The sequence below is a fragment of the Etheostoma cragini genome, chromosome 15, assembly GCF_013103735.1.
Source record: "Etheostoma cragini isolate CJK2018 chromosome 15, CSU_Ecrag_1.0, whole genome shotgun sequence".
NCBI classification, from domain to species: Eukaryota; Metazoa; Chordata; class Actinopteri; order Perciformes; family Percidae; genus Etheostoma; species Etheostoma cragini.
In genome coordinates, this window is record NC_048421.1 from 5,829,071 (window position 1) to 5,856,371 (window position 27,301).

At 39.6% G+C, this 27,301-nt stretch overlaps 1 protein-coding gene across 1 annotated transcript; it reads right to left on the bottom strand.

The window, feature by feature from the left end:
- Positions 1 to 10,929: 10,929 nt before the first annotated feature.
- On the bottom strand, positions 10,930 to 15,674 carry nptx1l (neuronal pentraxin 1 like). The gene is made up of 5 exons (XM_034893325.1): positions 15,154 to 15,674; positions 14,615 to 14,822; positions 13,432 to 13,676; positions 13,150 to 13,329; positions 10,930 to 12,143 (listed from the first exon to the last, which is right to left on the bottom strand). The coding sequence occupies exons 1-5, from the start codon at positions 15,580 to 15,582 to the stop codon at positions 11,922 to 11,924; spliced, it is 1,284 nt and encodes a 427-aa protein (XP_034749216.1). The 5' UTR covers positions 15,583 to 15,674; the 3' UTR covers positions 10,930 to 11,921.
- Between the last annotated feature and the right edge of the window lie 11,627 nt (positions 15,675 to 27,301).

A 27,301-nucleotide genomic window follows, 5' to 3' on the forward strand; every position in this document is an offset into this window, starting at 1 on the left:
GATTATTTTACTTCCTGGACCCTCTTTAGACCAACAGTGGGAGTCAGCGGTGACTCGGATCTCCGACCATACAATATTTCATTTTGGCTCATAAGAAAGCAATCATAAAAGTGAAAACAGCTACTTAATGTGTGTTCTTAGATTGTTGTTGCATTTTAATAAGAAAATGCGTAGGAGTGCTGCTTAGAACTAAACAAAAAAAGCACAGCGAAACTGGTGCCCTTTGGGCAAATATTACATCACTGGAGGTAAAAATAAATAACCTAGTACAACTACGGTTCAGGTCTTTCTGGCAGAAAGACCTGAACCGTAATATACTGGAGGTATATGGTCTTCATCGTGATCCGAGAGAACAATCCAATCTATCAGTATCAGTTGGCTATATTGTTATTTACTGCAGGTATTTCCATTTATGGAATTGTCAGTGTATTGTGTACTGTGCTTGGGCTTTAGCTTTAATTGAAAGATGCTTTTCTCTTTTAGTAATCTGATATTTTCTACCTTTTTTTTAAAAGCAGCATTAGGAACAATCAATAGGTCTAAGACTAAAACCACCAAGTCAATCACTTTTTAAAAAGACATTGATTTGATTATCATTTTATAAATTGTCTGTTTTTATTTCTTAAGTAAAGAATAAAGAGGTAAAAAGGAAGTATTTCAGATCTCAACCAAAGGCAGACCTAAACGTCCCTATACTCACCTCTTCACTTTATCTGTACTGAAAAAAATGAAAATTATTTTAAAGGTGCTTTTAGGTTTAGGTGCATGAACCATGTGAATTTGGCACATAATATGACCTTTTCTGTATTAATTAAAACTAACATTCCACAGAAGTCTACTGAAATGAGAAATCAAAAGGCTTTGGTAAATGGACTCTTATTTATATAGTGCCTTTCAAGTCCTTTGACCGCTCAAAGCACTTTAACAAAAGCCCTTTTACACTCCATCCACACACTAATGGCAGAGGCAGCCATGCAAGGTACCGATTTGCTTATCAGGCTCTAATCTAATCGTTCATACACCAATGGCACGGAAGCAATTTAGGGCTCAATATCTTGCCCAATGACCCTTCGACATGCGGAGGAGCCAGGGATCCAACCACCATACGTCCAATTAATGGACAGCCTTCTCTACCTGTTGAGCCACAAATTATTTGAGATGTCTTAACGTTTTGTCAAAGGGTTATTACCTACAAGAAGAAATTGAAGTTCCATTTATTTTTCTTCAATGACTGCACCCAGTGCGTCTGTATTCCCCAGTGATCTTGAAGCTATTAGTGTGTGCACTCAATTAGGAAGAGGGTCTCTTTGTGGTGGACGGATGTCATGGTGATTCTCCGGAGAACTGGATGCTGCCTGCTCTGGTCACCTTTTATATTCCCCTCTTTGCCAGGTCAGAGGAGACTTTATGGACTCCATCTGTGCTTCCTCTTGTCCTGACAAATACAGACAGGGCCCTTTTATCCTTGGCTTTTGTTAATGCCCTGCCTACAGACTTTCATCATCTTACCCAGGTCATGTCACGCTCTGTAATACCCTTGAGACAGTCACATTGTGACAGGAAGAATTGGAGGCTCGCAGTAGCGATACATTTTAGGAGGGGGGGCACTCTTCTCATTGGCCGTTCCTCCTCCTAGCTCTCCTTTCCAATCATTTCTTTACTCAAGCTCTCTTCTTTAGCATCACCTCTAGTTTTTTTTTAATGATTTCTGTGAGTTTCAGCTTTTCCTCTTCTTTATTGAGGAGGACCGAGGTGTGATTAGCCCTAGCAATGTTCTTTCTCCCTTATTTCATTTTCTCTGGCACAGCATTTTTGCCACCTCTCCTGCCACCTCTCCTTTTTACTATCAGCTTGGTGCCCCACTCTGACTGAACCCCTTTCAGGCCTTTTTTTTTTTTTTTTTTTTTCGCTAGTATTAATGAAATCACTGCACTAGAATAAATGATAAGTTCTAGTAGGACTACCCTAAAATAGGCAACATATGTTTAGTTAAGCTTCGGGAGGTAAGTGAGTTTAGGGTCCAGGGAAAGAAACTCTGTGGTTTGATGGTCCTGTAGTGCATGCCGGAGAGCAACAGGTCAAACGGGTTGTCCAGATGGGGAGAGTCCTTTTTTTTTAAAAATGTTTTTGGCTGTGCAGAGACAGTGGGAGCTGGAGATGTCTTCCAGGGAGAGCAGAGGGCAGCTGGTGATTTTCTGTGTGGTTTTGTGACCCTATGAAGAGTTCGCCTGTTTGCTGCTGAGAAGCGAACGTTCCACACTGACATGCAGTATGCCATTACACTGTTGAAGGAGGACCGGTAGAAAGCCATCAGCAGCTCAGCAAGTGTAGTTGCATGCCATGTCATCTTAAAGGTCCCATGGCATGAAAATGCCACTTTGAGGTTTTTTAACATGAATATGAGTTCACCCAGCCTTCCCATGGTCCCCCAGTGGCGAGAAATGGCAATGGGTGTAAACCAAGGCCTGGGTTTCCTGCGTATGAGGTCATAAGGGGCAAGAGAATTTCGCCCAAGAAAGAGCCATTATGGCTTTCAAATGAGCAAATTGGCAGTTGTTCAAGGCCACACCCCCAGCCTTCACCATGCCCCACCCTCTCTTCTCTTCAAAAGCTACAGACTCAGAAATGGTATACTAAGGAAAACTTATTGTGGGACTGGCTCTAGTAGCTGTACTTCAGCACCAAGGCTGGATTTTGGGAAAGACACTTCCGATATGGTATTAGGGGTCCAACAACGTTTATATAAAAGCATCCAAAGAGCACCATGTCATGGGACCTTTAACAATCACAGTGGTGTTTGCAGACCAGGAGCGGTTCCCCGAGATGTGGGTTCCCAGGAAATTTGAAGGTGGGAACTCTTTTCATACAGTCCGCGTAGAGTTAGAGTGGGGTAAGATCCGCTCTGTCATGAGTCATGAATTTCTTTTATTTTCCTGTGGCAGCATCACCATATTGTACTATTCCACATACATGAAAACACCAATGCATGTAGTGTTTAGCTAGCTGTCTGTCCCATCTATGGGTATCCCAAGGGTAAATTATATTTTTAGTCATTCCCTTTTATGTCTTTTGTTTTCCACTAATACATCCTGCTGTGCCATTGGCTTCACAGTACATTTGTTTACTTCATACTGTATCTTGGCAAATCTTTTTATTGAACTTCATTTTTTGCATCCCTGCTTTTTTGTGCAGTTTGTAATTGCTTTTAGTCACCTTCAACATTTGTTTGACTTTGACATTTTTCAATGACTAGAGCCCTGAGTACTAATTACCGGACAATCGCTGTTATGTTGAGTGCTATACTGGGTAGTGGTAGGGGACAATGGCAAACAACTATCTGAAACAGTGGTTAATGATTCCCTGGTAAATGAATCCCTCTTCACCTGTCCTTTTACGCTAAGCAAAAATCCTTTGAAACATTTTTTTGTTTGGAGTTGCGTAGTGCTCTCTCTTGAAACATTCTTTTGTAAATTGAAATTGCAATCAACCTTCTTTTAAAATAAAAACAAAGGGGTAAGACTGTACATACCTAAAAAAGATGTCCTCCACCTCCAGTTTCTTTGCAGGATACATTTTACCTTTTTTTTTCTTTAAACGTAAAGCTGTTAAGGTCAGATTGAAGACAGTTTACCTTGACATGAATTCCATCTGTTGCAATATTGCTTCTGATGTCATTCATTTTGTTACACGTACGTGCGATACAGTATGATTCACTGTTTTTGATTTCATTTCAACAGTTCAGTCGATCTCAAGCTTAAGACACCGTCCTTCAATCACAGTGTGCATAACTACTACAAAAGTATATTATACCCTCCCACTTAACTTGCATTCATTTAAAGTTGTGATTCTGTGGGAAAATTCTATTTCACTGCAAAGTGACATTTATTGCTAGTTTGCAAGTATAACAATGCATCTCACTTGCTAGTTTATTTTTAATTTTTTTTAAATTTATTTTTCATGGAACACTTTCTTAGTGTCTGTGCTGTGTTTAGTGCTATGCGCAAGTTTACTTTTGACAAGGGATAGACTGATTTTCGGCCCTGGCCGATTACCGATAGATATCGTTAAAAAGTGCGTTACTTTGGCTCTGCTACAGCTCTGTGTCTGTCCTTCTGCTTCGGTTTCACAAGTCTGACTTAATGTCCCGACCACAACACTATCTGACCCTCTGTTACTAGGTGTTGTGTTGTATTGTATTAATGTATTAAATACTTGCTTAAAGCATTTCAAAAAAGAGTATCGGTCGATCCATACTTTTGATTTTATTTTTTTTAAACCGTAGAATTTGAGTTTCCTGTCTCATGGTGCACCTGCCAGGTTAGGTAAGGACACTTGCGGTTCCTCCGTCACCACTTGCCTCAGCGCTGCTGCCACGCTCTTAATGATTACTCTTGCACACGGAGCAGACCTCCATGCACCACTCCACTGTGTGTGTGTGTGTGTGTGTGTGGGCTGTTTGTGATTGACCTGATTATGGAAAACAGCCCTTGGCATTGCTCCCATGGGCTGCAGGGATTGTGGCATCTTCATGAAAAATATTCCTGTTGTGCCGGCTTCTGTCATAAGATGCCTGTGGATAAAGCCCAGTCATTGCAAACTGCCAAGAGCGAGAGAGGAAGGAGAGTGACTAGAGAAAGGGACCATCTTAAAGATGGAGGGAGATTGATGATTAGGAAGAGATTAAATTATGCATCATTGTCATATGTCACATTTGTGGAAAATATAATTTATGTTAACATCCTGGTGGTAATTACACTCAGGTATGTGGGATGTTTGTAAGCAGGCTCTGATATTTCCCACTTTACATCTCAAACTGTAAATGAATCAGCAAAAGTTATAAACAAAGGAAATAATTCACCAATATACAAAAGGCAAACACCAATACAATCCCTTCAAATAATTTTGAGTTAGGAAGAATAGCGATTTCTAAATTAAACCTTGTTTATGAAGGATTTTGAACTGGGTTTTTGTGTTTGACACTAAACACGTTCTTTGCTTCTCCAGATAGATGGTATTGTAGAAGAAGTAGCTTCATGCAAATGTGTAGATCTAAATATGACTGGTGTGGCATAATATAACCCAGTCTAAAAATATATAGATTACAGGTAACGGCTAAATTGAAATGCAATCCTCTTCTATATATTGTTATCAGTGCTGGGTCCACAATGGCTGCAGCAAGCCAGCACTACCCTTAGACACTGAAGACTAATCTCTTCTATTAATAATCCTAAATTTTATCTGACCATTAGAGAGTAAAATAAGCCTACACGTCTTGCCCATTTAGTGTGCAGAGGTGACCAAAAACAAGCTGCAGAGAGGGGCATTGAGCCAACGGAAGGGAGACCGCCAGGAAGTGTTGAAATGCACCACTAATCCACCCTGCCATCTATTAGAATAATTAGCTCTTATAGGAGATGCAGTGACAACACAAGTTTAGACTCCCAGAGTGTTATATTTAGAAAAATAACAATCGGCCGTTGCACTGTTGGGGTGTTTTTGTTGTAAATGAAACCCGTTAAACTGTAAAACTTTGGTTGTGTTGGATTGTCATGAGACTGTAACACCCCAGTCCCCGTGCATCAGTGAATCTCCAGCAGACACAACGCTGCCTGTCACACTGCCGATATGGCTCTGTATGTATCCCAAGTGTGCACTGTGGAGTTCATATGTGTGTAAAGTACAAACAAAACTGAAGGATTATAGTGTTTACACTTACAACAATCCAATAATCTCTCCCCTTGAAAAATGATTTGATACCTACTCATCTGGCAAACACTTCAAGGAAGCGTTAAGCAAACAGTGGTGTAACTTGGTGTTTGCATTTCCATGAGGAAGGACATGTTTTGCATATATCTGGTCTGAGGCTCATTGGTTGATACTCTGAAGAGGGAATTTCCCATGTTGGGAAGAAATCAATTATTCATTCAGTGGCATGGACGGTTGAGCACGACCCTGACAGCTGCAGAAGTAGCTCTGAGATTAAGGACAAGTATGGATAGATGTGTGTCTCATGTATATTCTGTTTCACCATGCAAGTCCCTTTTGTGTGATCCTTCAATGCCATCCAGTATTTGTCTAAAGAGTTCATCAGCAGTAGTGGGGATCCAAGCTTTACTGTAACGAGATTTAAGTGGTGCATTAAGATATTACTCATGGCACCTATTAGATGTGATTTTGATCAGAATTGAGTAGAATGGACACAGTGTCAAAACAAAATTGTGAAACAAAAGACATCCAACTCTGACCTATCAAATGATAAAAATCCTAAAAAAGAAAATCACGTCTCAGCGTTTTTGCAGTAAGCGCTATATGATCCAATAAAGGATGGTTTACCCAAATGATGCAATTAAACTCTCAGATATTACCATTTTCCTATTTTTGCAGTTAATTTATTTGCCATTAAAACACATTTCCCTCAACAACTTTTATCAGCAGATTGCCTGTGACACCAGTATTATAATTTTTCAGCAAAAACGACTTTTATTCAGCTTCAGTGGGACAGTTAAATGTCTTTTACGCCCACCTAGAGTTTTGTTTTCCTATTCTATCGTCATGAATTTTTCAACAGCTACTTGATGAGCGATTCTTGTGTGCCACAGTAAGGAGTTGGTGGGTGGGGGGTGTTCTCTACTGTCCCACTGCTACAGTACAGTGGCTTTTTGCGGGAAAAGACAGCCACCTCAACATAGGTTTAATTGGTCCCTCAAGTTTTCTTTTTTCTATGGGTTCATGCCGACATAGGGGAAGGGATCACCGGATGCCTCCCGGTACAATATCATCACAATACTTACGCCACGATACGATATTATTGCAATTTAAAAAAATATTACAATATTCAGCGATATGTTGCAATTTATAACCTTTTTTCCAACTTCTAATGATGTCCCCAAAAGGAAACATTGTCAACATCTGTTTTATCTAAAAACATACATTCCTCTGATTGTTCATATCACTTCCATTTGCTGTAAAAATGAGATTGTCAAGCAGACAAACTGACCAACACATATAATAAAAGATTGATACTTGGCGCCTGTGTATCGCAACAGTATTGGCACTGAAATTATTGTGATACTACACTGTAATGATTTTTTTTTTTTTTTTCACTCCTAGTGGTACAGAGGTCTGATAAATGCACTTCTTTCTCACTCCACACTCCCAGGTTATTTTTATTTTCAAACTTGTAGGCTTCAGCCCAAACCAACACTAAGGCAGTTTAGGCTCACTGATGCAGTGGTGCTTCCCGAACCCTGTAAACAGACTTTGATGTGTAAAATCAGTGGAGATTTTCTTCAAATCTCATGTTATTTGAATTTATCGGTTTATTTCTGTTACATTCAAATGTCACTTTCTTAGTAAGATAAATAAAAGACATTTCTAGCCTTGCTAGCAGCAAATAGGTCGACATTGTTTTCAGTGAAATGGCTCAGTAACTACGGGATTATGGGATATTACAGTCAAATATGGAATTGGGATAACTTTGATACCTGACATCCAATACCTTGGATAAATACTTTATGGTAAACACTATCTCTCTCAAACATCAGCATTTAACATTCTCATTTTGAGCATGTTAGCATGCTGATGTTGGCATTTAGTTTAAAGAACCACACACTTGTATTTCTGTCTTACTTTGTACAGGACTCATACTCATACTGATCTTCTTACATTTATTTTTTCTGTTCAGTGTGAAGAGGTATAGTTGCTGATGTGTGTGAGTAGAAACTAAATATATGAAAAAATTGCATGTTTACATGTGTTTTAAGCACCAAGTACTGGCAAATCCAGCTGCAAATCTTAAAGCTGGATGCTGTTAAATAATGATTTGACATGCAGCAAATAAATGGTCTTCTTAATGTAGTAAAAGGGTTGTTTTTCACAAACCCACTCCATTAAAACAGCTCAGTAATTTCAAGGACAGTAGCCCAATTCTCTATGGAGAAGCTTTTTTTTTTTTTTTTTCTTTTTTAAACAGTTAGATGTAACGAATTTACGTCAAGTGCTATTCAAACAGAGTGAAATAAGAGAAGCCGGGTGCGATGGATAAAAAGTCATCTCGTATTTGACCCCTCCTCTAAGCTAATTTAAATCTGAGTGCATGCAGGGACACCCCAATTAGGGCTGAGAAAAGCCGGGGATAGGTCAACAGGCTGCCTAGTATCTGACTGTGCCAGAAATATACCTGACAAGATGTGGGGCAAGATTTAGGTCAAGAGAGAAAACCATTTGAACAATTGTGGTCTGTACTGGGGGTCAACAAGGCCTGGCGGTTGTGGAAGTCAATTTCTTCCTCATCCTCCAGTGGCCACTCAAAAAGAGATCATACTGTGTATGTGTGTGTCTGTCTGTACCTGTCCGTCAGACTTGATATGTAGTTGTGTTTCTATAGGACTTTTGCTTACCAACTAAAATAATTTGCACTGACATCCAACACCAGATGTGTCAGACTAGCCGTCTCTAATGGCTGTGCAATAGGTATGGGCTGAAGTTCGTCTGGTGCCTGGGGAAAACCTATTGATGTAAAGACGTCCCAAAACCTCAGAGGTAGAGAAAAGAAACCAATTTACGGGACATGTGACCCAACTGTGGTGGGACTGAATGACCTCACTAAAAATAAGGGAAAGACCCTCAGACCCTGCTATCCCCTCTAATGCGAGCAGAGTCAGCTTTGATTCATTTACAGAGAAACTTCATCGATAGAGATGTATGACCCATAACACCAACCTTTTGTTGACAGAAATGGCGTATTTACAATTTATGTAGTGTGTAAAAATGTGTGTACTTACACACTAGTGTACGTGTAAGGGTGTATCAGTACTCCGTTGCAAAAGTGATTTATGTTTGGTTTTAAAGCTGGTGTATCTACTGTGTAATCCTCAAGAAGTTCTTATGATCTTTACCACCAAGATGGAATCTCGTTCAAGAAAAATGGCGTTTTTTTTTGAAAGGCACGATTGCCTTCTTAATTCTTTATCCATTCCTCATGGATGAAAAGTTCAAATCCCATATGCACATTCAGATGTTTCGGAGTATTTGTACTATGCTGTGGGATTTTTCTATTTGCCATAATTTAAATTGGACAAAATAGGATTTCACCACAATAAAATACCCTCATGTGTAAGAAATATATGAAAAAATAAACCACTTAATTCTTTTTGCTAGCTAGTGTTTTTTTTTCCGTCTCCACTTCTCAAATCTAGACTAATGTAGGCCTGAACAGTGTAATACTGAACTTTGTGAGAAGCTGTGATGAAACCACATAAAGAAAGATCAACAGCCATCTAAAGGTGAAGTTTGCAATTCTGCAGGAAAATCCTACATATTTGAACTCAACTCCTAAACAAATTTCTCATCAGTGCTCTTTCAGAATGTTAGCATGAACCAGAATTACCATCCCTGTTGCTCCCAATACATTTCTATGGCCTTTCTCCTGTTCTTTGCAGGAAGATGAACATGAACCTCTACGCTTGTTGTACCTCTAACAAGCTTAGAGTAACCAAGTACCATGTAATGATGCTAAGAGAGGTGGAAATTGCTCAATGTTTATTGTCTGGAAGATTTTTAATGAGATAATGAGATGAAACTTTCTGTTAATTTTAGGATGCTACTGTATTGTTGGCACATAGGCGTACTGTAGTCTTCCCAGAAAATTGTGCGGCTGTATGAATTGTTGATTGGACAGTAGACCTTAGTTTATGGTCATTGTAACTATTGTCTACACATATTTAGTTCAAAAGTTAATTTAACCTGTAATAAATAAATGTTTCCCTCCATGGGGCAGTGCAAACAAGCCCTAAAAAAAAAAAACACTGACATTTTCACGTTTTTAGGTTTTTATGGCCAACTTTGTAGCAAACAGTGGCTTATTTACACCATAGACTTCATATAAAGATGGACGACTTGTGTCCACTTCCTCCCACTGTACAAATATGAAGCCAAAATATCCCGAAGACAGGTGCTGCCATCTTGTAATTTTAGGGGCAGACTACAGTGATCGGACGGTGGAGCCGACCTGTCAAAGTCCCGGCCATATACTTGCCCAAATAATCTTGAGTTAATCATAGCTGTCACTGATGACGTTTTACCTCATTTCAATAACATCAAATTATTATTAAAAACCAAACCCATCAGAAAAATGTATACTAAAAAAACATCGGTGTGATAAGACCTACCTATTTGAGGTGTTGGCTACTTAAATTTTTTGGCTCATGTCCCATCCTCTAACATGGAGGAGGAGGGATTTATGATCTGTACTGCTGCCAGCCACCAATCAAGATGTTTTGGCTTCACTGATTGAGTCTATGCATCAACCCCCTGATTTACACACCCAGCAGAAACGGAGCAACATTATCATCTATTGGGAGTCCTTTTTCTGGACACCTAATGAATATAAGACTAATACTCTGGTTTTAGTCAACATCCACAACATTCCACTTCTGCCCGATTTCACTCTTTTTGGCGGGATATCTGGTACTTTCCGCTTTGTTTGTGTTGGAATTTTTAACTCTGGTCAATTTGAGAACTATGGTTAACTGCTCGTCAGATCTCTGCAGGGCAAATCCAGACAGTTAGCTAGACTGCCCATGACGATTGATTTGTTTAAAGAAATGCCAATAAAACCGAGCCCGTTTTTCTCCCGTCCCGGAATGCTGTGTGGACGAGCCAGATCCTACTTTGCAGCGCTTTGGAGGACAGTCTGGCAATGCAAGACTACTCTGGTTTTTGCTCGGCCTTTGGTCTCCGCCAACTCCTGACAAAAATATCTGGCTCTTTAGCTACTAAATGTTACACTGTGTTCACCAACTATTTTGCAGTTTTGCAAACTTCCAATGCACTCTAGACCTTTTTATTGTAGCATATTGAGACCATATTTCATCAGATCTTTTCATCATAAAGTGTGCGCATTTCTCGACTAAATTGAACACGTGTGTCTGATTCAAGTATCACAATTTATTACAAAAACTAGAATTTTTTTCATCTCTCCGTGTTGCCATGCTTTAAGCATATAACAATACAGTATAAAATCTCAAACCAGAAGTCCAATAGTAAAAGCAAAGATCATAGATGCTGACGCAGCATTTACAGAAGACATGCTGTTACTGTACAGAGAACATTCCCATTGAAGTACAAACTGCAAAATGCGTCATAATCGTCAATGAGTTGCATTTTACAATAAACAATCTGATCCATATACAATAAAGACTCTGATCCAACCTCCATTCAGAGTCGTACAAGAAACACCTCTTTTCAAAATTAATTAACAGTAAAATAAACGAACACTCTGCAAATCATAATGAATGTGCTGAGATTTTTTTTTTTTCAACAGCCCAAGGCACTCGAAGGCTCGAATGTTGGCAATAAATAAGTCATTCTTTACACAAAATCACGTCAAGCAGGTGGTGGTAGAGAACAAATAGTGAGAGAGAAACAATGTTGTCTTGACCTCTTGAAGAGCACGTTCCTTTTAAAGAAGTCCACCTTGTCCTTTTTCACAGTGAAAATCCCTGGCAGTCGAGACAGAAAAGACGTTTGCAGAAGTCAGTCTTTTTTGTTGAATTGCGTGACATCTGTTGGGTAACAACTACATGACCTTCTACTGTACTTTTGATGCTGGCTGGACATTTTTGTCTCCAGAGAGCATCCTCTGCTCTCTGGAGCGAGACTCCGGTTGCCTTTTTTCAAACCACAATTAGGCTTGACGGTGCATTTGGGCACCACAGGACGCCAAAGTGTCCATTTGCAGTGACCTGTTCCACATGAGTATCTGGTAAAAAAATCTATCAAGTGTCCACAAATGTTTTCAAATATCTATAACAAAGCCAGATGCTATTCATTGAACTAATCCTGATCTTTCATATTAGTTTACCGATGCTGTGACAACAGGGTGGCTTTAACAATTGTGTTGATGTTCTCTTCACTGCAGTTCAGTTGAGCTGGCGACAAGCTTCAAATGTCCACTTCGAGGCACCTCCGTAAATATCAAGGTTTGTCTCCATCCATGCAAAAACGTTGCCCACTTGTGCCTTGCTGCTGCATGTTGCCAGATTGTATATCTCTCCGACAGATAGTTTACGATCCCAGATGTGAAAATTTGCCAGGTCTCCCACAAAAGCTTGTGTGGCATCAAATCCTCCTCCCAGCATGTCCTGTGGAAAAGACAAATTAATTTAATCAAGGATGATATGATTTTCTCCTCCAGTTGCTTAATGGAAAGAAAAAAAATTGCCTCTTGGGTTTTTTGGATTGTTTTTTTTTATTAAAGCGACCATCTTATGCTCCTTTTCAGGTTCATAATTGTATTTTGCGGTTGTACCATTATTATTTAACATGGTTTCATATTCAAAATACACCATATTTTTGTTGTACTGCACATTGCTGCAAATCTTGTTTACACCCTGTGTGTTTAGGTCTCGGTTTAAGTTACAGATTGAAACATCTCACTTCTTTACTATCTTTGTTGGGAGTCGCACATGGGCAGTAGCTAGGTAAGATCACATCAGCTAGATAACTCTTTCTCCAACTTTGGTCAGTACAAGACAAGATTAGCTGGGAGACTTCCTCTACACAAGGGCACACTTGTGGAATACCTGCAGAACAGGGACATGTGAGGAGTTCTTTTGTAGATTATGGTAAACTGTGTGTTGTAGCAGTGTTTCTCCATTGAGAACAAGCTAGCATGCTAAGGTTAGCCACCTTGTCTCGGCTGCTTACGTAGAAAGCCGTGCAGATTTTTAACAGCTCACCTGGAGACTGAAGGCAGAAGAAATTCAGAAACCTGTATCTCACTCAAAACTGCATTGACAGTTTTTTTTTTCCAAGTTAGTATGTGTGTTAAACAAGTTCAAATATACTGCAAAAGCTTCACAGGAGGAGGCGTTTTATTTCAATTATTCAGAAATGCTGCTTTGAGTGTGGATAGCTGTTTTTGTGTAAACTGGGGCTTGTAGAAGTAAAATCCGCAGCTCCATGAAGGTCTTACCTACCCAGAGACACAAAACATTTTCATAATATGGACACTTTAAATTAAAAAGAGGCATCTTCAATCCACTGTGCGTTATGTCCAGCCCCGACATCCTGTTATAGCGAATACAGCAAAACGTATGCTTTCCATGAAAGTGGAAAGCATTTGAAACAGGTGTGTGTTGTGTTTACCTGCTCTTGACCGAGGATCAGCAGGCCCTGTGGTTTGATAGGATGATATGGAGCCAGATTCTCTCCACTCCCTCTCTTGACGCCATCTTGGAAAGCTTCCCAAACACCATCACGAGTGGTCCAGGTAATGCAGATGTGGTGCCACTTTCCATCATTGATAAGGAAAGGCAGCTTAGCAACCTAGAAGAAGATACATATGACGTGAATGTTTGCTGCAGTGAAGAAATACACTTGTTTAAAATAAACGCATGGAAACATTTCCACTGTGTGGGTTAGACGTGCCTTGTCATTTATTAGTATCTCCATTGGGTTGTTTCCCCACTCTATGAGGACCAGCTCGTTGGCTTGACCTGGAACTGCGTAGGAGAAAGGCGTGCCAACTCCCGGAGACGCGTTGGACTTCAGCCACATGCACACAGTGAGGGCGTACATCTCTGGCAAACTCTTCTTCACTTTTGCGTACATGTAGTTGGTTCTCAGTGGGAACGTGAGCTGGAATTTATCCAGAGGCCTGTTTTCTCTTTGACCTGCAGAGAAGAAATAGATGACCGTTGGCTTCAAGCACTAAGGATGACACATCAGTGTGCTTTTTATTTTGTCAAACACACGGCTACATCATTTAGCTCAATGCACACATCCTGGGGATTTAAATTCTGGAGGAATTACATGTTACACAACAAATTAACAATCTCCAGATTTGCTGTAATCTCGCATGATGAATCTACCACAGGAGTACTGACGCTCTTAACCGTCAGCTCTTGTTTTCTTCCGTATTTTTTGTATCAGAGGTGTCCCAAACAAACACAGCAAATGGAGGATGCCTGTTTACTGCATGTTTAAAATGCTTTAATCTGCATGAATTAGAGCAGAATTACCAGGCTGCTCCAGTTTTGTGCGGATGAGTAAAACATTAAATCTACTGCTGATGTCATAAAAGCTTATAATGCCAAAGTGGAAGGTTTTCGTTTTTTTTGCATGTTCCGTCCTCTCTTCTATCCTCCACACTGAGGCCATCTAATATCTCCTCTGGGAGGATGATCGTTATCATTTCTTTTTTTTTTGTGGTCAAATGTTATTTTCTTTACATATTTCAGAAATAAACAGTGACAATAACAAACATTACACTAAAACGAGAACATGTCCCAGTGCCAACAATAATGCACATAACTAAACATATAGTAGCCCTGTGCTACAGCCCGGACCACAGAGTCAGTACTGCACCGCCACGTGTCCAGAGTTTACCGTGGGGCACCATTTATCCGCGTCGGGGACAGTTCCAAATAGACCAGAGCCAGGTAGGAAAGGTTCGACGTGCGGATACACAGGTCGTGCGGCGTTGTCCAACTGGTTATCGTTATCATGTCTCGATCATCCCACCCATCCATCTCTACACTAACCCACCGAACCCTTCCAGAACTCCATTTTACTTTTGGTGCACAAGCTAAGATATTCTCTTCCCAACTACCTTTCTCCAGATCGGTGATCCTCTGGTGTAGAGATGTGAGGGTGGACTCCACTCTCCCACGCTGCTCCGTCTCATTGCGAAGTCCGGGCTTCCCCTCCTCGATGCTGTTCACTCGGGACAACACCTGCTTCTCCAGGTCGTCGATTTTACTTTGGAGCAGGTCTTTGAGGCTGTTCGCCTGCACCGAGTTGTTACTTCTGCTGAATTGCTGTCAGGAGGGAAAAGAAGCGTTCAATGTACAGAATGAGTGTTAGTTTGGGTAATACTTTTTTTTTTTTTTTTTAATCTGGGCTTATCGCAGTGCTTATTGCAGTGCATCTGGACATCTGGTTTGTTTTTGTCGTGTGCTCACAAAACGGCACATGTAAATGTAATATTGGCAATAAGAAATCCGAATTATTATTATTATTATTATTATTATTATTATTATTATTACTATTGATATTTTATTATATGAGTAAAGAAAAGTGCCTTGTTTTGTAATTGGGAGCTTTGCAACCCAAAGTGTTGTCAAATGTCCTCAGAGGCGGTCGCCCTACCTCCAGGTTTTCTAGCCTCTGCTTCAGCGACTGTAAAGTCTGTGATAGTTGCGCCAAAGTGTCAGCGGGGCCCCTCGATACATCCCCCATTGTGTTTTTGGTCCCAGCTTCTTTCCTCCTGTCCCCGGGCTCGGCGCCGCTCTGGCTCTCACACCGAGCCAACTTTGAGGTCAGTTCTCTGATAGTCTCTTTTTGGTTCATGATCGTCTCTTTCTGCTGCAAAACCGTCTCCCGCAGCTGCATAACAGTGGTCTTCAAGTCCTCTCCTGGCACACTGTTCTGCAAAGTGGCTGCGCAAATGTCCATATCCTTGGGTACGGACGTGCAAATGAACTGCGTCTGTCCGCCAAAGTCTTGAGATGAACTCTCCAAAAACAGGCACGAAAATAGAATAAGTCTCCAACAGAGTCCGTTCTTTGTGGCCTGCATGTCTTCTTCGGTGCTGGGTTGGGATTTGTTTTTGGTTGATGAGTCGCAGTGACTTGATGCGCTCTGGTCTCCTTCTGTGGGAGCGCAGCCGTTTTTATACAGCGAGCTTTCTGCGCAGAGCAGGTTTACTGCATCACGACCGGAGGGGAGGGAATCGCGCTGTCTCTGTTCACTCGGCTCCACGAGCAACGTCACATTCAGGAGATGAAACCCATTTTGCTTTCAGGCTCCCACATGTTAAATCTTTGATCACTTCAACAATTTGTCATTTCTCTCTGTGTATTATTAATCTGGAAAACCCGCATTTGTAGGCAGTGAAGACGGATTGCATGGATGGCGGGGTGCCAGGAGAGCCAGCTGTGTTTGTTTTGCGCAAACAGAAAACTCTCACTCACACTTTCACTCTCTTACACACACGCACACACACGCTGTCTCTCCGTCTCTCTCTCTCTCTCGGATGCAGATCGGAGTCCCCACATATTCAGCACCAAGGAGAGCTCCAACCACATCACATCATCTCAGAGAGCAGAGGGACATCTGATCTGCTTTAGTTTGATCAGTGCCTTCTTCTCTCTGTTCAGCTCAACTGAGACGAGTGTGCAGAATCACTTTGTGTTAACATGAAGACTGCATTTTGTGGGGGTTTTTGGTTTTTGTGATCCAACCTGTTTGATGTTTTGTTGGTGATTTTTTTTAAATTTATTTTTAAGTTAAACTCAGGCTAGCTGATTTATACACACACACACCTTACTCCCAAATACCCTTTCTTCCAGCAGTGATCTGCTCTCACTGCTATACTCGCCTCTTAGTTTAAGTAAATTACCCTATCTATTATTCAGAAAGGACAATTCTATTATTTTCCCCTTACTCTGTCCAAATAAAATCAAAACATTTTGAATAAGTGATGACATCAACGCTCAGATTTTAATGATGATTCTTTAGGAAAGATGAACGCAGAGAGAAGCACACAGCACGAGAGACAGTCTGTACGTAAGATAAGGATATTAGATGGAGGAGGTTAGAGAGGCCACAGCATAATTACTATCATTCATTCCAGGTCTGTAAAGCTAAATGCGTTAGAGCTGCAGGTGCCTTTTTGCAGGCTGGATGTTTAAACGGAATCAGATTAAATTCATTTCAGAGCATAATTCTAAGATTGGGAGCAATATACTGTATTGCTGAACCAATTGGGATTGATTGTGATTCTCACCCACTAATCAAAATGGTACAGTCCTAATGTAGCCTAGGTAATAAAGTCAGACTTAATGATGCATTTAAAAGCTCTGAATGTAGTCTTGCTCTTCAACATTTCCAGTCGCATACATATTTTCATCATTCAGCATGAAGTTGTCTCTTTTGTTTTTTCATTACATAACAGCTTTTTTATTTTAAGAAATCATTGCGTGATTTAGTGACGTCACTATCTGTCCGTAATCTGGAGTTGATAAATGAAGCTTACAGGTGCAAGGTAAAGTAATTTCTTTTGAGGTATCTAGCGTTTTATGACATTTATAAGAAAAAGTGGATTTAAGGGGATGTTGCTGTCCGGATTTACGTAACATGGATGGAACATTAAGTAAAACCTGAGGTTTTTAGGAAAGGAATGAATGGAGTGATACAGGAAAATGCAGCTCAAAGAAGTCTCATACTTTTTACAATTAGAACCAACCAAACCTTTATTTGTGTAGAAATCTAACAGAAACATTCACAGAAAGCCAAACAGAGAATGTGGAAAGCAGCAACCGCATTTACAGAAATATAAACAGACAAAAAAAACTGAAATCTTATTAGATGTTATGCAACATGAAGCCTTGCACTCTGGCCCTGACAGAGCGCCCTAACTTGCAGAGCAAGAAATGTGAGTAAACAACTTTTTTTCTGCACCTTATCAACCATCTGGTAAATTTGTGCTAGTTATATAATTACACATAATAGACCACAGTGCTTTCCAATTCTTTGCAAGGAAAGCGCTTGTTAAAGCCTGTTGGGACCTTGCTTTGAGAAAGGTGCTCTACTTGATAAACTTTACCTACTTATTTCCTTTTTTACTTTCTAACTTTCATTATATGCATACACATTCACCGGCCACTTTATTTGGCAAAGTTAACGCTAATACACAAGGCAGCAACTTGTGCATTTAGACATGTAGACATGGTCAAGACAATCTGCTGAAGTTCAAACCAAGCATCAGAATGGCGAAGTAAAGTTGACTTTGAACTTGGAATGGTAGTTGGTGCCAGATGGGCTGGTTTGAGTATTTCAGAAACTACTGAGCTACTGGGATTTTCATTATTTGGCATAAACAACATGAAAGCGCGGCTTCATCCTGCCATGAATCAGCGGTTCAGGCTGGTGGTGGCTTAATGGTCTGGAGGAGATTTTCTTGGTGCACTTGGGGCCCCTTAGAGCATTGTTTAAATGCCACAGCCTACCTGAATATATATATTTTTAAAGAGTATAGGCCTATATGCACCAAAGGGCTGCAGGGCGGAAGTTAAACCTGCAGTCGCTGCAGTAAAGACTGAGCCTTTCCACATTTGTTGCACGCTCTACCAGGTGAGCTACCTGGGAGCCCCCTACCTAGTGTTGTTGCTGAGCATGTCGATCGCTTTCTGAACATGATTTTATCCACTCTTAATACAAAAGAGCACCTTTGGGATATGGTGGATCGGGAGATTTGCATGATGTGCAGCCGAAAGACCTGCAGCCCTGCGTGATGCCATCATATCGCTATGAACCACAATCTCAGCACCTTGTTGAATCTCTGCCAGGAATAATTAAGACAGGTCTGAAGGCTTCTGAATAGTAATTCAAATATTTAAGGTTTTAGTGTGGATAGAGATTATCCGACTACAGTATGTACAGTATAAGCAGGCAGAAAAGCCTAGACACCTTCTACCCTGTGGGACCAAAGTAGCGTTGCAAGATGCACAAAGTCTAGCTCTCGATATGAATTTATTATTTAGTGCTTCCCACACAAACAAGTCTCAGAGCCATATGCTTAAAGAAGAAAAACCTTCACTCTTCCTTGCTCCTCTGAAAAATACTGTACCTCTTTCCTTCACCTCTACTTCTCTCTGCGTTTGTCCCCTGCCTCTCCTCTCGTCCTACAGGCATTAAAGAACCCGCCCAAATAGACCGTCAAATCCCATTGTTGTTTTGTAGCCTTTTCAGCCTCTCAAATTAACATTTTCCTCTGGATGCCACAAGTTCACCCTGTAAGCATATTGAGTAAGGCTGAGATTAAAAAAAAAAAAAAGATAACAGCTGTTGAATTCACAATGGTGTTAGCCAAGGTGTGCATGAAATAATAACAGGGTTTGGATGGAATTAATTGTTGTTCTAAGTCATTGTCAGACATGACAGCACAACAATCTCTGACACTTGAGATACAAATCTCACACAAACCGCTGCCAGTAGCTCTCATCCCAATCACACACATTAAACTGCCTGGGTTCTGCTGGAGCTGTGCAGCCGGGCTGCTGCCCACCTGTTGCATTGAACAGTATCTCCTTAATAATGCATTCAAACACAGTGGAAATGCTTTCTCCAGCACTCAAGATCAATAGTTGTAATTTCACATGTTGGCATTGTGCCTTGTCTGGCTTTTTCTCCCTGACTTCTTCCTCCTCCCCACCTTCTGCTGTAGCGTGATGACGGACATTAAGGGGGGAAAAAAAATCCAGTGCTTTTTGTTTTTTGTTTTAAATCATTTAGCATTTTCGACACCAATGGGAACTTTTTCGTTGACATTTGGGCTGGGAATAGAGCAACACAGCTCTTAGTATCAGAAAATGTCAAGTTCTGAAAGCTGATTCTTACCATGCGTCCAAAAAGCACGCATTCAGGTTTCCCTGTATAATAAATAGGGCTGGGTTAAAAAAAAAATAATTTGCCAAATAATATTGATTTTTGTTTGATTTGAAAAAATCCGAAAATCCTGAGATTGATCATTTAATATATGCATTTTCACTATTAAGCTATTACCCACCACAAAGTTTTCTGAGAATCTCTTTTATATCCAAGCTAAATTTGTATTGTGACAGAAATTTCCCTAACCTAACTGATATTGAATCAAATTAGAAATCTTGTCCAATCGTGACCTTTTGAATCACAATCTATTCGGGAAATCATTGGTGAAAGCCAGCCCCATTAATAAACACTCAGTAGTGGACATTAGAAAGCAGTAAATATAGTGCACCATACAGTAAATATATTTTCAGACACATTTTTTAAAATTGTTTTACGTTTTCTGCTTTAATTGATAAATTATCAAATTTAAGATTTTGTTCAGGCACAGTACTCGTATGGTTGCTGTGGATCAAAAACACTGATGCAGTTTGTTTTAGTACAGTATGCTGTATAAGGAGAGTTTGTAGAAAAACAGTCAAATATTCCTCAAGGTGAGGTATTGAGAAATTTGGCCTCGATATTATAAGTGCTCATATTATGCTCTCTTTTTTGCCCTTTCCTTTTAATGTGTTTTTTTAATCTTTCTTGTGTATGTCTTACAAAATGAAAAAGCCAAAAGTCCACCCCAAAATGACTTTCCACCTCCAATAGAAAACACTGTTCACCAACTGCTCCAAATAGCTCTATTGTAGTCCAGCCTTTGTAACACATGTTACAATGCTCGCCTAGCTGCTCCTAATGCTCTGCTTCTGACTGGCTAGTAGTCCTTACCTAGCTACTGCGCATGTGCAACTCCCGACAAAGATGGAATAGAAGTATGATGTCTCACTCTGTAGCTAAAACAGAGAAAAAGAGGAGCTGCAACAATGTACACTACAAGAAAAATATGGTATTTGAAAATTAAACCATGTAAACCAATTCTGATATAACCTCTAAATACAATTATGAAGCTAAACATGAGCATAGTATGAGCTAAACATTTCAAACAATACCAGCCATATATAATATAAACAAAACGTTTCATTTTAGGGAACCACAGCAATTTTATGACAGTGGCTTTGTCTGACTATACTTGCTGTCTCTTAGTATATTTTCTGTTTTTAGATCGATTTCACATGTTTTACATATGTACATTATGCCTGAGTAGGCTAAATGTCACCAGCTCTGTTTTCCAATGTGAGGAACTGTTTCTGAAAAATACTGGAAGGTATTATTTCTATGAACAAAAGCCTAATTACGCCACCCTGCCATACCAGAGACGAAAACTGGCTGAGATTTTGGGGTCACTGGAACTTTAATGTGCAGTGGCTGGTTAGAGCGAAGAAAAATGTAATGCAGTTGCCAGCACAGTGGGAAAAAAAATAGCCTAGAGAGGTTAATTAAGACAAAGATTTCTACTAATAACTTCCCATCACTTCCTTTTTTTTAGTTCTATTTCCCTCATGGCCTCCAGATGGAGTTTTTCATACAGTATGGTTGCTGTCCTTACGTTTTATTAAAGGTTGTGATTTAATTACTTTCCCTTCTGCATGAGCTGTGCGCCCATCTGATATTGACACAATGCATCATCTGACATTGGAATCATTTTCTGTGACAGTGCTGTCCTCCTGCTGAACATGATGAGGAAAAATTGAACAATGTGCACATGGTCTATTTTTTGATCCCATTGCACAGAATATGTGATGATTGGATACAGAAGCCCTATATTTACTGCTGTGGCTGGACTTTTACAACTTTATCATTCGTCATTACATTTTCTGATCAAATCTGCTGTCGGATGACGGGAAGCAATATAGAACGCTTTATGATCTACTATTTGTTTGTGAATAAGCAAAATGACTTCTTGCAGTGCACTCATACCACCACTGATTGCCTTTGCTGTCTTGTGCATGTTTGGAGTTTATTGATCATCATCAATACCTTTTTTATTTACTTTTTGTTGTTGGATTACGCTGGTCATGTGTTTGCTTCTCTGTGAATTGGCCTTTTTTAACCTCTTTAGAGACACTTGAAAATACATGCTTTTCTCGCCTAAATATTCTACCAAATATACTTCGGCCCTCTGGGATGTGCCTGAGCTCATTGGGAAGTTAAAACTCTCAAGTTTTTGTTCCAAATATCAGTGTGATTCTAGGCCTTACTGATAGAGCTACAGAGGTTAGAATAGAGAATTTATATTTCCGTCCAAGTAAAGCATCTGTAAAATGATTTGAAAACACTACTGTAAGCATATCAGATGGGCTACACACAAAACCAGTACCCCAGCCACATGTCTCAACTTAATACAGAAACAAATCCAGAAGAAAAACACTCAGAAAATGGATACTTTATGAAGTTATTTCTACAGATATGTCTGTACGTTTTTCTTATTTCCTTTTGAAAAGTGCAAAATGCAAAACTTCTCAAATACAGAAACACATTCACATCAATCACACACATACTTGAAATAACTATATACATAAATTTATAGAGTTAAGTAGTTATAAATTGATGAAATGGTGCAATAAATTCCGCCCTATTTTTGGTTTGACACAGCTGCAGCCATCATAGGGTTAACATTTTCTGGTCAAGCTTGGTATCAATCAATTCGTCTTCTCATTTGCTAAACAGGTAGGCTGGTTTCGTAAAATCTAGTTTTAACTGGAAGGAATGGATATCGATCTTTCCCGCGTTAGTCCTCACTGAACTCTGCAACATGATTGGCTTCTATTAGGGCCGTCTCTAGCTACAGTAGAGGGATTGGCTCATATCAACTGTTAATCGAATGCTTAGACGTCAGAGAATCCGCCGATGTGCTCAGTAACAGTGTAGCAGCCCCGGGGGGAGAAGACGGTCGGCCATGACAGTCATTTCAATATCAAAAATTATGTTTACTCTGAAATTAAAGCTATAGTAGGCACTTTGGCATCATTGGGCAAGATTTCAATAATCTTGTAGCACATTGTAATTCAGGTTGTCTGAGAGAAAACGAGACTAGACTGCATCCTGTCTAGAGAGAGAGAGAGAGAGAGAGAGAGAGAGAGAGAGAGAGAGAGAGAGAGAGAGAGAGAGAGAGAGAGAGAGAGAGAGAGAGAGAGAGAGAGAGAGAGAGAGAGAGAGAGAGAGAGAGAGAGAGAGATGCAATTCTGTTTCTTTTCTTTACATCACACTAAATAACATTAAATTAAAGGGGCACTCCGCCAGCTTTACACAAATTAACTGCCAGGGCTAAAGCTACTTGGCTTTGGGGGAGCTTTGTCAAATCTAAAACAATATTCCTGGTGATGTCATCAGGGTTATCTCAGCCTGGGATCAAAAATGCATCAAGAAAGAAAATAACTAATAATAAGATAACGGCAGATGTAGGGATTGTAGAATCAGGGTGTTTTACCAGGCATGGAAGGTCTAATAAAAATACACTAGTGAGTTGCATTATGGAAACTGTAGGATCCAGTGTTTTTTGGAACTCCGTCTATGCTTGCGACTTAAAATCAGGATACTTCAACCCTCCGCTGCTTCGATTTTGTCCATCATGCTGTGTTAGTCATACAGATTATATTTGGGCCTTTTGGTATATTAGATAATTATTGTAGCATTTATGACCAATGTGTTTAGAAAGAAAGTACAGAGGATTATTTTGGGCTCTGCTGTAAGTCCACATTACTACATTTCGTTATGTTGTTTTATTCTTGGTCGTAAATGTAAGCCACTTTGAATACCTGCTTGTTTCTGTAAAGTGCTGTATAATTAAATGCTGATTGATTGATTGATTGATTACTATAAGCCCTTGAAAAACGAGGTACACAATTCTGTCATTCGTAGCAGAAATTGCACATTGATTTCTCTTTGTTTTCTCATTGCCATTGCTATTTGACTATTGTTTTAGAATGAATGCAAGTGGCACAGTAGTCTTTCAGTACCTGAAGGGATGTTAAATTATGAATAAGCCATCATACATTCCCAGTATCACATCACAAAGGCCTTGTGGATTTGATTTCAGTCTCAGCTCAAATACCTTCAGCACTGTTGAAGGCTGGCTGCAGATTCTACACACAGTGCTGCTCCCATTTAATGTATTGCTTTAAATCAAACGGTTCTTGCTACTTTCCAAGAAGATGACTAGCTTCAAGTAACTAATTGTTTGACCGCTAAAACATAAATGTTAATATTTACCACACCCTAAATTCCATTGAGCACAGCCTCGCATAACCACCTAATGCATGCCATTATTAGTAGAGTTTTCCTTTATATAATGGTAATCCAAAATTGGTTTTCTGTTTTGCATACAAATTGACAGATGTAAGTGACGGTTCGGCATAATACAAATTATGTTTAAATGTAATAAAATACCATGGAAATTTAAACCACACAGGCTACTGTAACTCACTCCAGCATCGTCTGCTTCTCTGCTCACTTTAGTCTTTACTTGTGTTCTTGATATTATTTTGTAAAAGCAGTATTATTAACCAGGCATGTGTGTTACCCCAGTATAGGGCATGTGGACATATTTATTCTATATGTTTGTGGCATGTGGTCGTGACACTGAGTAGCTAGCAGGCATGAGCACTGTGTAGGTGGGAGCTCATGCTTGGGCAACACTGAGCTGTCAAAGAAGCCGTGGAAGCATGACGTGCTGTCAAGAGATGCAGTCTAATGAAGGGATGTGCTCTTGCTGAGCAACACAAAAGAAAAGTGACTGACTTGCTCAAGGCCTCTGTCTGGCAGTTTCTCTCTGCAGAAGACACTGAAGACATCATGCTGGATCACGCCTATAAGAGAAGTAAAGGTTTCTAAAGAAAAAGTTATGCCATGCTAATTCAAGATTCAAACCCACCCACACTGAGTGAAGAGTTCTGCCTGTTGAACAGAAAGACAAAACTTCTAAAGAAGACTTTACTGGAATACTGCTGCCATCTGTTTCAGAGGATTGTTTATCTTCAAGTTAGCGTGAGAATATTATAGTTTTTTAATGGTAATGCTAATTAGTCCCTTTTTAGGACTTTAGGACTATTTTGATAATAATTAATCTGGAGATTATTACGTGATTGATTATTAATCAGATACAAACACTTTTTTTTGTCAAAACAGACATTTAAACTTACAGTTAGATGCAATACATACCATGTTGTTTTAGTAAATAATTGCTGATGTAAAAGGCACAGACAAGGCCACTACGATAACATTTTAAATTGAATAAATAATGCAGGCAAGTACTAATGTGACATTTAATGGAATGGGAAATGTAACATTGACTGATCATCATTGAGTATAGACCATTATCCAGTTTGAAACCTAAACACTCTAAATGTGTCCCAGTTTATTCCTGTTAAACTATACACTGCCACTAAGGAAATATTTTTTTGTTTTTTTGGTCAAAATAGACATGAATCAGCTGACAGGACAAAAACATGGACCAAATCTGTTGCCTAGGGAAACGTTCTATATATTTAATCAGATATTGCTCAAGTTTATTCATTTTTTGCAAAGAAATTTAGACGAATTCCCTGTAGACTGTCTCTGAAATGTTCCAAAAACTGCCGGATGTAGCTGATGCTAATGATCTGAAATGAGGTCCGAAAGACTGAGTATAACGTATGATGCTATGCATCACAACATAGACCACACTAGTTGATGATGAAATTTATTAACAACTATTTTTATTATCAATTTTAATCAATTAGTTGTTGCAGCCCTGGTCCTTTTGCAGTTCAATGGGGAAAAAATGTTGCAAGATACCCTGGAGTTTTTGCCCATAAGTTGCGCAATGGAGAACTGTTTTTATGAGTGGGTCTGTGTGGACTGTTGGCCAGAGTGGCTAGGATGGTGGTAGGTAGGCAGACTCAAACATTGCACATTTCCAAAGTGATTAGTTTATTTCCATGGTCTGCAGTAAACAGATAATTAACAAATCAAACTTAAAGACAATTGCACATTACCTTTTTTATACAATAACCAAAAACAACCAAAATAAACATTCCTACACAAAAGAAAACCCTCTACTTGGTTTGGCCCGGTGATGTCATCCATGAGCACCCTATTCCTATAAAACAGGAAATACTTAGGCCGGCCCCTCCCCAAACAATTGTCCTGCGTGGTGGAACTGAACAAAGGAACAAACAATTGTAAGTATCAATACAGGGAAAACTTTAAACCATGTTTAAACTTGCAACCTGATAAAATGGCACTGAAACTAACATGACTGTGTGTTTACTTTACAAATGACCTGAATGGGACAAGTGGTGAGCAAACCCACTTCGTCACAGTCTGCGTTGTCTTTCTAGCACACTACAACTAATAACGCACCATAGACTGTAAAAATAGTGGACGTAGCATTTTTTGCAACCAAATGTAATGATTTTTTACAAAAAGGGTGGAGCTGGGGGACACACACAGTCAAGCCAGTGTTTTTCATAGTTGCAAAGGCTCCACCCTAAGTTAAATGCTAAAGGGGGAAAACTGATTTTTAACCCTTCTGAAGGGAGTCATCCAATGGATATTTATATGCGGGTCAACGTGTAGCTGCACCTTAAAGCATCCACTGCTTTATCGTCAATTTTAAAATAACTAAACATTTACTAAACAAATACTATGCTGTATTGAAAAAGACTTGGAAGTAGCAATTGAGACCATATATTCATTAAGAATGTTTACTGACATAATTAATCGAGTGCAAAGTAGGGTCATTTTCCCATAGACTTCAATAGAAAGACTTCTTTTTGCAACCAGTGAAGTCGCCCCCTGCTGGAAATGAGATAGAATGCAGGTGTAAAGCACTTCCGCATTAGCTTCTCTTTTCAGGCCCGAAAGCTTCAATTATTTTTAAAGTCTATAACGCACCATGAAATGTAGCAATGCATCAAGGAAGGCATTTCAGAAGATGCTTACTAGCAGGTATACGTAGAAGACAACAAAAGATCTCCTTTGAAAGTCTTTTGAGGAATGAAATGCATTCAACATGTTTCTTACACCTAAATTATTGCTCACAGCAAGAAGGTTCTGTGTTTGAATCCAGGTTGTTCCGGGCCTTTCTGTGCGGAGTTTGCATGTTCTCCCTTGTGTTTGCCTGCGGCGGTTTCTTCCCACCGTAAAGCCATGCATGCTGGGTAACTAGGAGTACAGTTGAAAATTAGCCAACCGGCTAACAGTGGCACATTTCCAGAAATGTTGATTAATGTGCATTGTCCTAATCAAATAAATAAACTCTAACACAAGGCAATTCTGTGAAGAAGACTGAATGTAAACATAACTTATTTGTTTTGTGTGATTTAAAAAAAAAAAACTCCAGATACTGTACTTTTTTTAAAAGCATAGGGGTGAAGTGTTCTTCTTATGGCTGGGCATTATTTTAAGAAATGTTTCATCCATATATATTATTTATGAGACAGGGGTTGAGTTGGTATAAGAAAAGCCTACACATTTGTTTTAGTGTGGTGACAAAAGGCTGCAAGAAGTCATGTACTGTAATGTCTGGGAGAAACCTCCACTTTTTTAGTAGAGATTAAACTTGGGAATTTCAGTTTCTCCAAAGCCATCAGATCCCGTTCATGTCCTCGCTCCGGTCAGATTTGGTCCCATTCAACTGACACACAAGGCTGCATTTGATTACTCCTTATACAACCATATTCATAATTTTTGAAAGCATTAAGCTGTATGTGATGTCCAGTAAGCACGCCATGCTTAGACTATCTGCCCTTGAACTGATGACAGTGTAAGCACAGGGATACAACTGTGATGCAATACGGGAGAGGATATCTGAGGCCATGTAAGTAAAGATGTATTGGTCTTTTAGTACATCAAGGTCGCTTCCTCTCCCTGTGTCTTTCAATCT

What these genes read in the sequence shown, in the direction of transcription:
- nptx1l (XM_034893325.1), bottom strand. Translation starts at nt 15,582, where the DNA reads ATGCAGGCCACAAAGAACGGACTCTGTTGGAGACTTATTCTATTTTCG. An exon ending in GATCACCGATCTGGAGAAAG is followed by an intron (nt 13,677 to 14,614) that starts GTAGTTGGGAAG and finishes TCTTCTCTGCAG; the next exon opens with GTCAAAGAGAAAACAGGCCT. An exon ending in AGATACTAATAAATGACAAG is followed by an intron (nt 13,330 to 13,431) that starts GCACGTCTAACC and finishes ATCTTCTTCTAG; the next exon opens with GTTGCTAAGCTGCCTTTCCT.